The sequence below is a fragment of the Sorex araneus genome, chromosome 3 (genome assembly GCF_027595985.1).
Source record: "Sorex araneus isolate mSorAra2 chromosome 3, mSorAra2.pri, whole genome shotgun sequence".
In the NCBI taxonomy this organism is placed as follows: Eukaryota; Metazoa; Chordata; class Mammalia; order Eulipotyphla; family Soricidae; genus Sorex; species Sorex araneus.
Window position 1 is genome coordinate 66,495,842 of NC_073304.1, and position 15,445 is coordinate 66,511,286.

Sequence of the window (15,445 nt, forward strand, 5' to 3'; positions counted from 1 at the left end):
GAGTAAAGCATGTGCTCAGCCTGTTGAGCCATATCTCTTGAAAAGGCATTTTAAAAAAGAGCTAACAAGGGGCTAGAGAACTAGAACAGAGGGCGGGGCACTTGCCCTGCACGTGGCTGGCCTGTGTTCAGTCCCTGGCACCCCTTATGATCCCCCAAGCCCCAACAGAAGTTATCCCTGAGTGCTGAGCCAGGAGTAAGCCCTGAGTACTGCTGGGTCTGGGCTGGTTCAGTTAAATATGTGTTCAGGGAAATGGGGCACAAAGATGGATGGGAGTGAGGGTCTGTGTTGCAAGCAGCTCAATGCCTGGAGTGATGGAGCCACCACTGAGAGGGAGCTGGTGAACTCATGTTGGAGAGCCAGTGTTCACTTTTCTCGGGAAGCAAATTCACAAGCATATTTAAGTTCCCATAAAGTAGTTAGACACTTTTGTTGCACTAGGTAGCCAAAACTGTCTTGTGCTATATTGCCTGAAAGTAAAAGTGTCTTACTGTATTATTTTTAAAAAAATGCTGGTTGGTCTTTCCACAAAAACAAGACAAATGTTACCATGTTCCAGAGTTACTGTAATAGAAGTAAGGCAGCTGGTAGTATTAGTCACTAATGATTTTATTGTGTCTATATTCAAATACAATACTCTTCCTGTGTCTGCTATTTGAGATGTGATTGAAGCTAAATGTAAGTGTTAAGTAAAAATTTTACTAACAATCTTTTTCAGAACATGAATGACTTTTAGATAAGATTTTTTTATATGTGTATATCTATATACACAGACACATAAGAATATAAAAGAAAGATATTCCTGCTAACTTGTTCTGTGTAATATTTCATTGGAGTTCTTATTGAAAGCATACAAGAGAAATTTGATCATAGCCATATGATCCATATCCATCCCTTCCTTAGCCATAACTTAATCTCTATTAACTTATAAACTTATATTATTGATTGCTTTTAAGCCATCTACTTGGGTCAAAAAGAGCTTTTTTTTTCCATTTGCCTTAAATATTTAATACAGAATGACTAGAAAAGGAATATTTCTTATGGTCTAAATACCAAATACTTTATTGAGCAAGTATAGAATTTGCATATCTATACATTTAGTAGGTTAGAACTGATACTTTAGTCCATGATAACTCATTTTTCCTGAGTTTCTAAGAATCACCAATATGAAGCCTCAGCAGTGTCCTGAACATGTCTTAAGTTGTAGTTAGAAGGTAGTTTTAAATGAGTGCTTATTTGCTTAAAACAGCTGTTGACATCTTTAATAGTTTTGATTCTGACCCTAGCTAGTATGCTCTATAATATCGCAATAGTATGAGAATACAACTTAAACATTAGATTTCCCTTGTGCTTTTTCAGTCGACAAAATATTATTGCTGGGATTCTAAGAAATCTCTACAAATGCCTCTGATAACATCAGAAACAATTGGTTCTAATCCTGTGAACTCCCTTGTGAAGAAAGCATGCGACTCCTTTGGTTTAGAAGCCATATCTTTCAGGTCATCCAGAGGTGCCCAAGCCACACCAACAGAGAAAACGGTGATACCTACAATGAAAAGTATTTGTAGAGTAATTAAAACCAAGTTCCATCTTGTCTGTGTGTGTGTGTGTATACACATATTTCATGTATTTGTACACGGTTCCAAAGAAAACTGCCTATCTGGATTGGTCTGTAGATCTATTTGGACCAGTCCAAATAGGTTTAGCAGTCATTTTGTTGAGTGGCTAAACAGTTTGGGTAATAATACCTGAAGCTTACATGAAGTGTAATAAGCCACATTAGCAGGATAAATTAGTTCATATGACTGCTTTTACAGGGAAAAATTCCATTTGTGATAGAGGTAGAAGGAAAATTCTTTAACAGTATTTTTTAACATTGTTTTTAAAATAACCAAATCCTACAGCTTTCCCCTCTGAGACTGCCGTGAGGAAAATCCTGAGACCCCCCCTTTGAGACTGGCACAAGAAAAAAACTTCCCTGCTTGACTATTCCTACTAGAGCCATAGCATAAAGAATTGCACAGATGACACTGTACAAAATTATCCAAGTTTCCTAGGTTGTTAGATTGAGGAGTGATCCTCTGAAAAATACCTTTTATCCATTTCTAACTTTATATGCTATATTCACAAACTGACCAATTGTCAAAAATTGTCTTTAATCCCAAAGCAAAAGTCTGGTGAAAAAAGGTAATGCTTATGAAACTGAAGTAATTTCTTCAAGTTACATTGAGTTCTTCCACTTCCACCTCCATAGTGTTACTAGAATGCTTTTAACACAAATACACATTTTGTTTAAGGTAGTATTTGGCTCACCTTTATCAACTTGTAGAAATAGTTTTTAGCAGGTTCTTAGATTATTTTTTGGTGGTGCTCGGGATTGAATACAAGGCCTCATGTGAGAGGCATATGCTATAACACTGGCTTGATCCTTAGTCATCATCTCTCCTCGTGGAATTCCCTGTAACTGTTTTTGAAATAGCTACTTCCTATCTTAAAACTTAATACACTACTCACCAAGTACAGAGATTTCATTGCATGGATCAGATATCTGTCCTAATCAAAATCTTCTAAGTCTGTAAACATGTAAATGCTTTAGCACAGGTATTTTAAAGGGCAGAGGATGTGACTCAAGTGGTTCTAGAACACATCTTACAAGTGACGCCCAGGGTTCAGTCCCTCTCATGGAAAAAAAAAAAAAGGGCAAGGGGTCATAGAGATGAAATAGGAGGAAAAGAGTAGAGAAAGATGCAAGGCTGTTGGTTGCCCCCTACTATGTTAGCAATTTTGTTTTTAGACCTGATTGAACTCCAGTCACTCAGTTACGCATCTCAACAAAGGGAAGCTCAGCTTTTTGTTGGCCTGTTTGATCTCAATAACATATTGTGTTAAAAAGTCTTCAGGAACTAGTGGCCTTTGCCAAAAGTAATAAGGATGGGTTAAGGGAGAAAGGAAACCTTTTTATACCCTTTCATAACATCAGAATGTTTTATTTGTCTCAAAGAGAAGGATGTTTGGATGGAATAGGATTAAAGCTAGCAGTAACTTTATCTTAGAAAACTCATGCCAGCCTAAAAACTTAAAAACTACAAAGCTGGATCTCAGGAATCTGGTATATAGAATAACAACACAGGGAATGGAAGTTATCAAAGGTGGGCAAACCCTTGGCCCTAGATTATAAAAATGAAAATATCAGGCAAGGAGAGAATGGAGGGGGTGAAGTGAGAAGGGACAGTTTGAGATAGCAGGGTCAATGTTTAGGGGCCTTGGGCACATGGATGGTAGAGAGCCGAGGTATTTGTACACATCAAAACCACTAGAACCAACACTAGTCAACAAGGGACCCAAACTACAATTAAATCTAAAACTCATCTGTATGGAGGTGGGCTGAGATGGGGTGAGGAGTTGGAGACATTGGAGGGATGCTGATACTGGTGGTGGGTTCGGACAAACAGTAGACCAAATAACTAGAATTACTAAGGATTATACTGTTATGATAAAGTGGCGTTAGGTTATTCACTTCGGGCTAAATGACCACTGATAACATACTTCCTTGACACATGGCACGGCTCTCCTTGGAATTTTGGTCAACTATACTAGTGATCAGGAGCGTAGATTCAGCCTCACTACTGTTAGTTTGAGGATGTTGACTCCCTTAGCTGCAGAATAAAGTTTATAGGGCTACTTTGGCAAGTCAGCAAATACTGAGTAAACTCTGAATAATGACTCCACGCTGTTGATGCCTGTTCAATAAAAAACATAAATCTGTCTTATCCTAATTTTACTGAAGCCACCTCACTTTCCTTTCGAAGGACAAGAACCTTACCTGCGTCGTGGGCGGCAGCAGCAGGGCCTCGGACATCGTCATAGGACTGCCCATCTGTGATGATTACCAGGAAGTTCTTGTTGGGGCTATCCCTCACAGGACCAAACACATTTCTAACAGTAAAGGAAATGGCATCTCCAGTAGCTGTTCCACCACTCATATAGCGGATATTTCTAATAACTGCTAGGACATTCTCCTTCGTGTTGTAATCGAAGAAACTGAATTCTGTGCGCTGATCATAGGTGAACTGTACAGCAGCTATCTTTGCTCCAATGTCTGAGATTTCAAAGGTCTTGGCTATGTTGGATACAAATTCAAGCATGAGGTGGAAATTGCCGTCTCCAACACTACTAGAGCCATCAATTAAAAAGGCAATATTCACTGAGTTATAACAGGTCTTGCTGCACATCATTTGCTCGTGAGTGCACAGCTTCTGTACCAGAGGCTTGACATATTTTGTGGTGCCAAACCAGTTGGGCATGTGGTAAGAGAAGAAACCATTATTCCGACAGACAGCCTAAGTAAGGGGAGGGAGAAAAGAGTCAAGGGAATTAGAAGTTTCTTCTTCAGAGTTAGGCCAGAGAGATAGTACAAGGGTTAAGGTGCTTGTGTTGCACATGGCCAACCCTGGTTTGGTCCCCGGTAGCACACAGGGTTTCCTATGCACCTCCATGAGTGACCTCTGAGCACTGCTTGGTGCTGCCAAACACCGTTAACACACCCGCACACAAGTTAGACATTATATTGTGAATGCTCAAAATCAATCCAGATATGTACCAGTCACCTCTATGCCTCAGTTAACTTTGCAAGATACCTGCCATCTCCTTACCTTGTCAACAAATGCAACATCCTGAACCATGCCTAGTTCTTCAGGGATAGGCTTGGCCACAGAAACAATAAATACATTGACACCAAACTCTCGGGCCACGATGCCTGCTTCCTCAATGTCATCAGAAGGCCAGCCATCGATAAATACTACCACCACCTTGGGGATCCCTTTTCTCACTCCAGTGTCTGCTGTGAAAAATTTCTGGGCTGTATGCTTCAAGGCTTTTCCTAGGTTTTAAAAAAGAAGCAAAATGGAAGATCACCCCTTGCTCGAATAATATTTCTGTTCCCCTGTATCAGTGTGATGCCACCAACTTTAAAAATTTAACTTTCATAGGATTTAATCCTAAAATAGGTGCATCAGATGGAAATGTTTAACTATTCATCAGCCCTATTTTTTGTCTTCACAGCCCACATAACTTCCCCATCAACTCCCAGAAGCTTCACATTTCGCTTCTTCACATCAGTCAAAAACACTCAAGTGACTCCCACTTTTCTTTTTTTTTTTTTTAAATTTTTTGGTATTTGGGTCACACTAGCTGTACTCAGGACTTATTCCTAGTTATGTGCTCAGAGATCATTCCTGGCAGGACTGACAGGGCTTGGGATTGAACCCTGGTCAGCCACATGCAAGGCAAATACCTTAGCTCCTGTTTTGTCACTGTTGTGCTCCCTGTCTAGCCCTGAGTTACTGAGTAAATAGCTTTTAAACACTCAGAACATAAGCCTCTCCAGAGCGTCCAGAGTGACCGTCACTCTAGTTATATCCATCACAGCAATGTTCACTAGATAAATTTGTTGATCTTTGTTTTTAACAGTTTAAATTGTTTTCTACAGTGTCTAATATGAGGTTTATAACTTCCAATGCTTATTTTGTTTGTTTAGGTTTGTGGCCACAGCTGGCTGTAGTCAGGGCTTACTCCTGCCTCTGTGTTCAAGGGTGACTCTGGTAAGGCTCAAGGGACCAAAAGGGCTGCTGGGGATTGAACCCAGGTAGGGCACACCCAGGGCAAGCACCTTACCTGATCTATCTCTAGGGTTCCTGCTATATATATATATATTTTTAAGCTATATTTTCCACTGTAAGTTGCATATTTATCTCAGATGATCATTGTAAACCTAATCAAGATTTCATGCCAGGAAGTAGCATTTCACATCTTATACAAAATGGGTAATCACTGTTTACATGTCTAATAACTCATAGCCCTCTTTCGTCATATCCCAAACACCTGATTTTACTTACCTGTGTTGGAATTACCCCCTCTGAAACCTACTTCCTTTATGGCAAACAAAACATCTTTGGCTGATGTAAAGTTTTTCAAGTAAAATTCTATTTTGGGATGTTCACTAAGAATGGAAAAATGAAAAAAATGTTATCCAGGGTAATTGAAAAGATAAAAAAAAATACCATTTTTTTTAAGTCTTTAAATCATACACAGCCCTTTCTTAATTCTATCATATATTGCATCTTAAATTTAAAATATGAAATGTATTTTTGGCATACAAAAAAGAATCGTTACTTGAAGGTTTGCTATATTCTAGGAAACATGCTAAATTATATTAATGCTAAATTACTATACATGCTAAGTAAACAATGATACTACATATTATGTGGATAAGGCACATACCTTGCTGTACTATCTCTTGACTTCCTGAACCCATTTTTTTCTTTTTTTTTTCTTTTTGCCTTTTGGGTCACACCTGGCGATGCACAGGGGTTACTCCTGGCTCTACACTCAGGAATTACTCCTGGTGGTGCTTGGGGGACCATATGGGATGCTGAAAATCGAACCCAGGTTGACTGCATACAAGGCAAACTCCCTACCTGCTGTGCTATCATATCACTCCAGCCCTCTTCCTGAATCCTTTTTTTTTTTTTTAATGTTTTTATTAGTGAATCACCAGGATTGGAGCAATAGCACATCAGGTAGGGCATTTGCCTTACAAGCAGCTGACCTGGGTTTGATTCTTCTGTCCCTCTCAGAGAGCCCAGCAAGCTACCAAGAGTATACCGCCCACATGGCAGAGCCTGGCAAGCTAGCTGTGGAGTATTCAATATGCCAAAAACTGTAACAAGTCTCACAATGGAAACGTTACTGGTGCCCACTCGAGCAAATCCATGAGCAATGGGATGGCAGTGATAGTGACAGTGACATATTATGTGTATTTATAAGTTATACAAATGAAAAAATTATTTAGGTAATTTGTCTAACAAAAAAGCTGCATTTTACATTCAGATTTTCTTGGCTTAGAGCACTTGGCTTAATAGAAGCTTAGTGGAGTGATAATTTTCATTTTGAAAAAGAATTGGGTAAAAATAGAAAAAATATGAAATAATGGTATAAAACTCAAAACATAGTAGGAAAGACCTACGAATTAGTATACATATCACAGATACAGATTTGCCCAAACTTGAATATATTATTGGTACACAAATCAACTGGATAAGAAATTTTTTTGGTCCCTTTGACTTTATTTTTTAAAAGATTTATGCTGATAGGATTTCTTTGGGGTTTTTCCTTGTTTGTTTTGGGGCTACACCTGGCAGTGCTCAGTGCTTAGTCCAGGGTCAGCTCTCAGGAATCATTCCTGGTAGGATAGGGGGACAATAAGGGATGACAGAGATCGAACCAGGTTGCATGCAAGGCAAGTACCCTATGTGGTCTACAATCTCTCTGGCCCCAAAACTTATTTTGTTCTTTAAAAGTATAGGACAAAAAGTTAAATTATATAGAAAATAACAAAGTTATTTTTGTGCCAAAATTATCTCAATTAAAAGTCAGTGATAAAATATTAATGTAAGAACAAATAAAGTACAAATTACCACTGCTGATAGTTTCAACTGGATCAATTTTCTAGAAAGAAATTAAACTGTTCGGCCAGAGAGAGTTCAAGTTTGATCCCAGGTACCACATTGTCCCCAGAGCACCATCAAGAGTGATCACTGAGCACCAAGCTATGAGCAGCCCTTGAGCACTGCTAGGTGTGGCCCCAAACCAACAAAAATAAAAATATAACTGGTTATATGAAAAAAGCTTGAAGATGTTAGTACCCTATAAAGTAATTTCACTTTCAGACTAAACAAGATTGCTATGAGGATGTTCCTACTAGTATATATTGTGTAGCAGTGAAAAACACAGGAATAATGTGTAACAGTGAAAAATCAATAGCAGAATGACTTAATAATGATGCCAAAGAGAGATAGTACAATAGGTAGGATGTTTGCCTTGCACAGAGTCGACTGAACACTGCCAGGAGTAATTCCTGGGTACAGAGCCAGGAGTAACCCCTGAGTATCATCAGGTCACCAGCTGTGCACTTCTCCAGCCCCCGAAAAAAACCCAAAAATCCGTTTCTCAAGAATATTTGTGTTAGGGTGATATATTAATAGTAAGGTATTATACAAGATAGAAGACATAGTCTGGGTTTTTTTATAGTCTGAATTTTTGAAAAATTAATATGTATGGTTAAATATTTTCTTAAAGTGCTAGAAGGAAGTAAAACAGTTATTATATCAGATATAGTTGGGAAATTTGTTTTCTTTATATTTTGTTAAGTTTTCCCAACTTCCTATATTCAGTATATTATCAACCTAAAAGCCAACCACTATTATTTTTGAATGAATGAAATTAGAAAGTAAACCTTCAGGTCATGAATCAAGAGCACATGAGAATCAAACAATAGAATACAAAGGAGCAATAGACACACCACTGCTTCCTTTTGTGAGGAAAAAATAGTAATTGAGCAGAGTAGATGTGCAGGGTTAACATGTTTAAAACTTTCAGTCTACTTTCTGGTACTTAAAGACATACAAATGAGTCTCTCAATCCAAAAGAAGGGAAAGGAAGGGAAGGGAAGGGGAGAGGAGGGGGAAGGGACGGGGAGGAGAGGGGAGGGGGAGGGGACGGGAGAGAAGGAAGGGGAAAGAGAAGGAGAAAAAGAGAGAGGAAAGAAAGAAAGAAAGAAAGAAAGAAAGAAAGAAAGAAAGAAAGAAAGAAAGAAAGAAAGAGAGAGAGAGAAAGAAAGAAAGAAAAAGCGAAAGAAAGAAAGAGAAAGAAAGAAAGAAAGAAAGAAAGAAAGAAAGAAAGAAAGAAAGAAAGAAAGAAAGAAAGAAAGAAAGAAAGAAGGAAAGAAGGAAAGAAAGAAGAAAGGAAGGGAGAAAGAAAGGAAGGGAGGAAGGAAGAAAGAAGACTTAGATAATTTAGTCTAAGTTTAACAGTCTAACATGTTTATACTGAACCTGCTAAAAAGATCAATCATTTGCCAGCATTTAAATCTTCTCCCATTTCAACAAGATTAGTACCTGGCTTGAACAAGGCCCACGTGTGGTCCTTCTGTTCCGATTCCCAACATTAGAGCCACTTTCCCAACAAAATTCTTCTGTAAGTTAAATCGGCGCTGCCCAATATTAAAACTTCCATCGATCAGAAACGCAATGTCTGCTTTACAGTCTGTGAATACTCAAACAAGTTTTTGCGTTAGCTGTTTCAAAGGGAGGCAGGGAAGAGAGAATGGCTTTCCCCAAACCGACTCTCACCTTTATTACCAGCTTTCTTCTCAGATGTTTTCTTTAGTCGTTTACCTGAAACAAAGGAAACACTTGGTGTTAGCAAAAGGAAGACAGTTGTATAACAAGAGATCTTTGTGGGGAATAACATGACAAGGAGTGTTGTTCTTGAAAATACTTTAAAAATTAATTTCCAGGGCTGGAGCAGTAGCACAGCGGGTAGGGCGTTTGCCTTGCACACAGCCGACCCGGGTTCGATTCCCAGCATCCTATATGGTCCCCTGAGCACTGCTAGGGGTAATTCCTGAGTGCATGAGCCAGGAGTAGCCCCTGTACATCACCAGGTGTGACCCAAAAAGAAAAAAAAATTTAATTTCCTCATTTTCTGGAAGGAAGAGGCAATGTTTACCCAAAGAAAATCTGGACAGCAGCAATATCACCTGCCTCCAATCCATAACTTTGTTCCGTCAAGCCCACACTTGAGGCAGGACTGGAAATTCTGTTAGGTACTAAAGCGTTTAATTCATTTGACTTGAAAGTCTTAGAAAAGAGTTAAAATAGTTACACACTCATCCCATTTGATGACAGTGAATCTAGAAAATACTAGATTCTTGGTATTTTCACTCTGGCCAGTTTCTCAGAGGAAAACCGGTAGCATTTCAGGAAACTATTTGGAAACAGAGTTTATTATTGAAAAATAGAAGAAAAGGGAATTTAAAATATAAAATAGAATGCTTCATATATATATGTATATATATATATAGTATTGGTATTTGCTTTGTGTTCCCTTAACATCAATTTTTTATAAGAGTCACGCCCTGTAGTGATCCAAGAGGGCCACATTTTTTTGTTTGTTTGTTTTTGGGTCAAGCCCGGCAATGCACAGGGGTTACTTCTGGCTCATGCACTCAGGAATTACTTCTGGCAGTGCTTGGAGGGGTCAGCTGCATGCAAGGCAAACACCCTACCTGCTGTGCTATTGCTCCAGCCCCTAAAGGCAAGTGTCTATCAAGGACACAAGTGTAACTTCCAAATGCTGGGCTAGGCTATAGCTTCTATATCTCATACCTGTTGGTGGACGTGCTGTGGACACGATTCGTCCTGTGGCTTCCTGGGGGCCACTTTTGCCTTCTGTGAAAATAAAGAGATTGATATGTCCCCTTCCATCTTTACTATCAAAGCATCAAAGCTCAATTAACCTAATTTAAGATTTTATAGGTTGATACACATATTTGGAGGGGGCATTTGCAGGAGTAATTGCTCCATGCCCTTTCACAGAATCCAGATGGATTCTTACCTATTATAAGAGGTTTTTTGAAGAATCACCCAAAATGAATTCACATTCCCTCACTAGTTTTTTTTTTTAATTTAGAGTTGCATGGTAAATGCCAGGACACTTGGTTGTAAAAATTCAAATTTCCATTTCTGTTGTGATGGCAAGATTCTTCTTTTGCCCCACCTCCACACATTTGGCTTGAGTGGATCCTGGATCTATCAGGTGTAAAACTCTAACCTATAAGTTGACCACATTCATCTTGCTCACAGCTATTTTCTCTCAGAGTCAAAGAGATTGGGTTGAGGAAAGCAGAAAACTTTTTCCTGGGTCGGAAGCCATATTTACCGAGTAAGAACAATATAATTGTACCTACTTGTCACTGTGAAAGAAGCTGACCATCTGGAGAGCGACTGAGATTGGATACCATTGGCCACTACCGAGGAATAGTTTTCTCTGCCTGGCAGACTATAGATCCGTACTGGTCCCCCTGCATTGCTGATGACTCCCCTACAACATGAAAATAACACACTTTCCAGACATCTGGGCCATGTAGAATGCCATGTTGCACACGAAGCTCTTAGTTAATTCAGAAAAGAGCAGCAGCAGAGATGCCATCTAAGGATGATGCCTGTCTTTGTAAAACCTTGCTTATCCAGGTACAAAAATCTGCCCGGGGGAGGGGGGGCAGCAGCAAAAGGTGTGAGAGGGGGGTTAGGATAGTGGGGATGAGGGATGGTTTTATTCTGTCAAATCAGGGATTACTGGCTCTGCACTCAGGAATTACTCCTGGGGACCATATGGTGTTGGGGACTGAACCCTGAAAGGCTCTATGCAAGGCAAGCACCTTACTCACTATACTATCTCTCCACCCCTCTGTCAAATTTCTTAAACATTATATGAACACATGGTAGCATCCTGTTCCCTGCAGCTCAGAAATTCAGTGCTCACAGCATCAAACTGTCTTCTCTGTAGGATCCTTGAACTACTTGTTCTTTTGGACTTGATTTTCAGAAAAGGTTTGCACTGGCCATTCTGCTGGAGGCTGTCCTGGGCACCCACTGCAGCCTCTGAATTTGCTGACTGCAGTGACCTGAGAAAAGGAGCTGCCCAGCTACAAATCCAGCTTCTTCCTCTCCGTAGCGGAGTGACATGGTGAAGGTGGTAGAGTTGTCCCACAAGCTAAAACAGTGGGTGGCAAGAATGCCATGAATACAGAGATGTCATGAGATGTAAGGCAATTGTTCTCTATTCAGAAGTCCCCAGGGCAGTGGGGGTTTTAGGTATAACCAGGGGGAAGAATGTAAATGCATCTATAGTCTACAGCCAAAAGCAGCCCCACAAAGAGAAAAGGGTGGTGGATTCCTCAGGAAGGGAAAGAAATCATCGCCTGGTGTTTTACACTGTCTGGCATGTTGGCTCACCTGTGAACTGCAGCGCCACAGATGCTTGACACGGAAGCGTACACAATGTTGCCAAACACAGGGAACTCCTCCAGGGGACAGTCGCCTGGGCACAGCACATCTGCTTTCTCTCTCCGGATGTCCAGGCCTCTGGTGAAGCACGTGATGGCGATGGGAACTGAAGAGAAAGGAGGAGATGTAACCTCCTTCCTTAGGATTTCAAGCTGCCCGATGGTGGTAGGAGTGGTGTGGAATGAGCCTCAGTGGTGCGAGCCCTCTAGTCTCTACACCTGGTAAGAATATTGATGTATGTACCATTCCACCATTCCAGATCTGGAAGGTCCCAACGTTTTCCAGTTTAATCTAGTCTTTAGACATGAGATGCATAAAGTCACTGGGAGCATTTTCTCAGATATTTCTCTCTTTTTTAGTGGGGGTTGGAGGGTGAGGAGGGTGGTCTTGTCCAGCAGTGCTCAGGGGACAGTGGGTGGGGGGCAGGGATCAAAGCCTGGGTTCCAGCCTGTTGCATGCTCTTTCTGGCCCTAAAATGTCAACTATTTTTTGAGCAGTAGCTCTTTTTTTTTTCTCGAGGTGCCAATGATCAAACCCAGGTCTCATGCATGCACAAGGCATGTTCTTTACCCTGAGACTCATGTCTTAAATTTTAGAAAAGCACTGTAAATATTCTCAAGTTTTACACACTTGGTGCCACTAACAAAGAGTTAAAGCCTTTATTACAACATACACTAAATAGTAATTATTTATCTTGGTAAATTTATCAGGATAATATGACAAGTTAATTCATCCATTTACTGTGACTATTGAATTGCTAGTATTATGAAGAAATACTATTTTCTAAATACTGGAAATCATTACTAGCCATATCTTTTTGAAATGTACTTAAAATACACACACACACACACACACACACACACACACAAAAAAAAGAAAACCTAGACCTTCCCAAGACAGCATACTACTTAGTACCTGGTCATATTATTGAACCCCAGTAGAGCACTCTCTGTCGACCTGTACCTTGGCCTGTCAGGTCCAGGGTGGGGTGCAGGACAGCAGGGACTACCCCCCAAGTCACCACAATGCTCAAGTACTCAAAATCCTAGTCGAAAACAGCACCTCCAATCCATCGCAAGGAGCCCAGGTGAGTGAGTGGGTCTCTGTGTGTGTGTGTGTGTGTGTGTGTGTGTCTCCCGGTGTGATACTTACCTTGATTCTTTCAAGGAAAACGGATTTTAGAAAAGACTGTCGTTTTGGAGGTGGGGGTGTGGGGGGCTCTGAGCCATAGTACAGAGGGTAGGGAGCTTACCTTGCACACGGCTGACCTGCATTTGATTTCCGACATCCCTGGTCCCCCGAACCCCATCAGGTGTGATTTCTGAGCTCAGAGCCAGGAGTAAGGCCCCAGTACCAACCCTCCCGCCCCCCAAGCCCACTTCTACGTAAAGGACAGGTCTTTTTCAGATGCTTCGGCAATAAAGGGAACATGCAAAAATGCTGCTTTTGATACTGGTTTCTCTTATAACGGGGTGCGGGGGAATCAAACAAGATGGGACAGCATGCGAAGCCCGTTTCTCCCTCTGCCTCTCTGCCTGTGCCTTTCGCCATCAGCTTTAACTTTAAAGTCGTGCATTTCTGGCCCCCAACACAGCGCAACACCCGGGACGCGACTCCCCCTAGCCCCAGCCTCGACCTTCAGCCGCCTCTGTTCGACGTGCGGGGACTCCTGGCGAGGTGGGGCGAGGGCAGGTGGACTCCGTGGCTCTGCCAAGGACGCCCCCATCGGGCAGAGGGCGAGCCAGGGGCTGGGCGCGGGGGGCGCGGGGCGGGTGCTTGCAGGCGGGAGCCCCGGAGCCCGGGCAGTCGCGCACCGGCTCCGACTACTCGGGCCGTCGCACGGTGGGTGGGTCGGATTGCAGGGTGGGGAGACTCGCAGCGCGGGTCTCGCCCTCCCGCCGCGGGACTGAGCCCCTGGGCGCGGACCCGCCACTCACCCGCTCCCTCGGCGGCCGCGGGCTCCAGCGGCGGCAGCAGCAGCAGACACACACCTGCGGGCAGAGAGGATCGGGGGCTGCTTGAGTCTGCACCCCGCTCGGCGTGAGGGGGCGACGGCCGCGAGGGGGGCGCGTACCCACCGAGGCAGAGGAGCGAGGTCCAGCCTGCGGACATGGTAGATAGGAGTTCAGGGGTGCTGGCACCTGGGAAAGAGAGAGAAAGCGCAGAGGCTCGTGGGGACCGCGGTTCTCACATCCCCGCTGTCCCGCGCCTCCCTTGTCCTCGGAGCTCTGGCACCCCTCGCAAGCCCGGGAACAGCCAGGCACAGGGGAACCCCCAAGAAGACCCCCCCCGGATCCCCGCATCGGGGAACGGACGCCCCTCGCCACCTAGAAGCTGGGATGCTCCGGCTGCAGATGCAAGCAAAGCGGAGTGTCTCTGCACCGCCAGCAGCACGCCGGGGTGCACTCTGCAGAGAGTCGGGGAGAAGGGAGGCGCTCGGGCCGACGTCAGGGCTCCGCACCTGACTCGGATCCGCCCCGCTGCTCCCGAGTGCGGAGCGCCGGGCTCCCGCGGCCGCTATAAAGGCCGGGCCGCGCGCATGAGCACTGTGCGGGGGGGGGGGGGCGCGGGAAGGGGGCTGGGAGCTCCCCGGGGGCCGGGCGGCGGCCTTCCACCCAGCTCCGCCCTCCAAGCTCGGCGACCCGCCGAGCCCCGCACAGAAGCGCCTCCCCCCACCCCGGGGCGCGGCGCGGGACACGGCCACCTGGACGCCACTTGGGTCCCTGCGAGGCGCCGGGGGCGTGGGCGCGAGCGTCGGGCCACAGCGGGGCTGCGCCTCCTGGCGTCCAGGGAGAGCCCCGAGCCCGGGTGGCGCGGCCGCCCCACGTGCAGAAACTGCGCGAGTGATCAGGCACCCCCGGCCTCGGAGGGGAAAAAAAACCCCCAACTTCCCAGCCGCCTGCTCCCCAGAAAACAGTTTCACTGGTGTCAAGGGAGACCGGCCCGAGGGAGCCAAATGCACTCACTTGCCGTCGAACGGTTGGTTCTGCGGCCCCGGGCCCCTAGGACCGGGCCTTGCTGCGGGAGTAGCGTGGGGCTTTCTCCTAGCGGGCTGCAGTCACCGCTCAGGGCAGCAACGCTAAACGTTTAGGAGGCCCCTTCCTATACCCTTTGTCTTTCTCTTATTCAACCAGCCAGGAGAAAGGCCAAACTTTCCGGTTTAGTTTTAACTAAAACTCGTCTTTTCCATGACCGTTTATCGAATGAATACTCTCAGTTAGGGTTGAACAATCTCCTCCAGTTCGGCTGTCCAGATTGTCGCGATGCTATATAATTAGGGACAGTTTACATGTTGGCTGAAAGAGTAAATATCAAAGAACAAACTAACAAACATCAAAGTCCCGCTCAGCAGGCAGGTGGCCCAGGGCCGAGAAAGTCACCGCGTGCGAGTCTCACGGAACCCTTTGGAATTTCACGGCTCTTTTTATCAGGGACGATTAATAAAAAAGAAGAAGAAGAAGAAAAGAGAAGAAAAAAGACTAAGGGATCTACCTCGTTGACTTTCATGAGTTCACCCAAATTATTTTGCTTTTGAAACA

The 15,445-nt window shown here is 43.7% G+C and overlaps 1 protein-coding gene across 2 annotated transcripts; it reads right to left on the reverse strand.

The window, feature by feature from the left end:
• Nucleotides 1–961: 961 nt before the first annotated feature.
• Nucleotides 962–14,497, reverse strand: COCH (cochlin). Of its 2 annotated transcripts, none has more exons than XM_055130532.1 (12): nt 14,234–14,497; nt 13,985–14,047; nt 13,844–13,897; nt 11,856–12,012; nt 10,808–10,941; nt 10,227–10,289; nt 9,189–9,233; nt 8,955–9,102; nt 5,895–5,998; nt 4,653–4,879; nt 3,824–4,340; nt 962–1,546 (listed from the first exon to the last, which is right to left on the reverse strand). In XM_055130532.1, the coding sequence occupies exons 2-12, from the start codon at nt 14,016–14,018 to the stop codon at nt 1,371–1,373; spliced, it is 1,659 nt and encodes a 552-aa protein (XP_054986507.1). In that variant the 5' UTR covers nt 14,019–14,047; nt 14,234–14,497; the 3' UTR covers nt 962–1,370. The 2 variants fall into 2 exon arrangements, with proteins under 2 accessions (XP_054986507.1, XP_054986509.1); XM_055130534.1 differs by having other exon boundaries at nt 14,368–14,447.
• Nucleotides 14,498–15,445: the final 948 nt, after the last annotated feature.

Bases quoted from the DNA above. Each gene is read 5' to 3' on its own strand.
- COCH (XM_055130532.1), bottom strand. From the start codon at position 14,018: ATGTCCGCAGGCTGGACCTCGCTCCTCTGCCTCG. The intron at 5,999-8,954 runs GTACTAATCTTG...TTCCATTCTTAG, and splicing joins GTGGGCCTTGTTCAAGCCAG to TGAACATCCCAAAATAGAAT. The intron at 4,880-5,894 runs GTAAGTAAAATC...TTTAAAACCTAG, and splicing joins AGGGGGTAATTCCAACACAG to GAAAAGCCTTGAAGCATACA.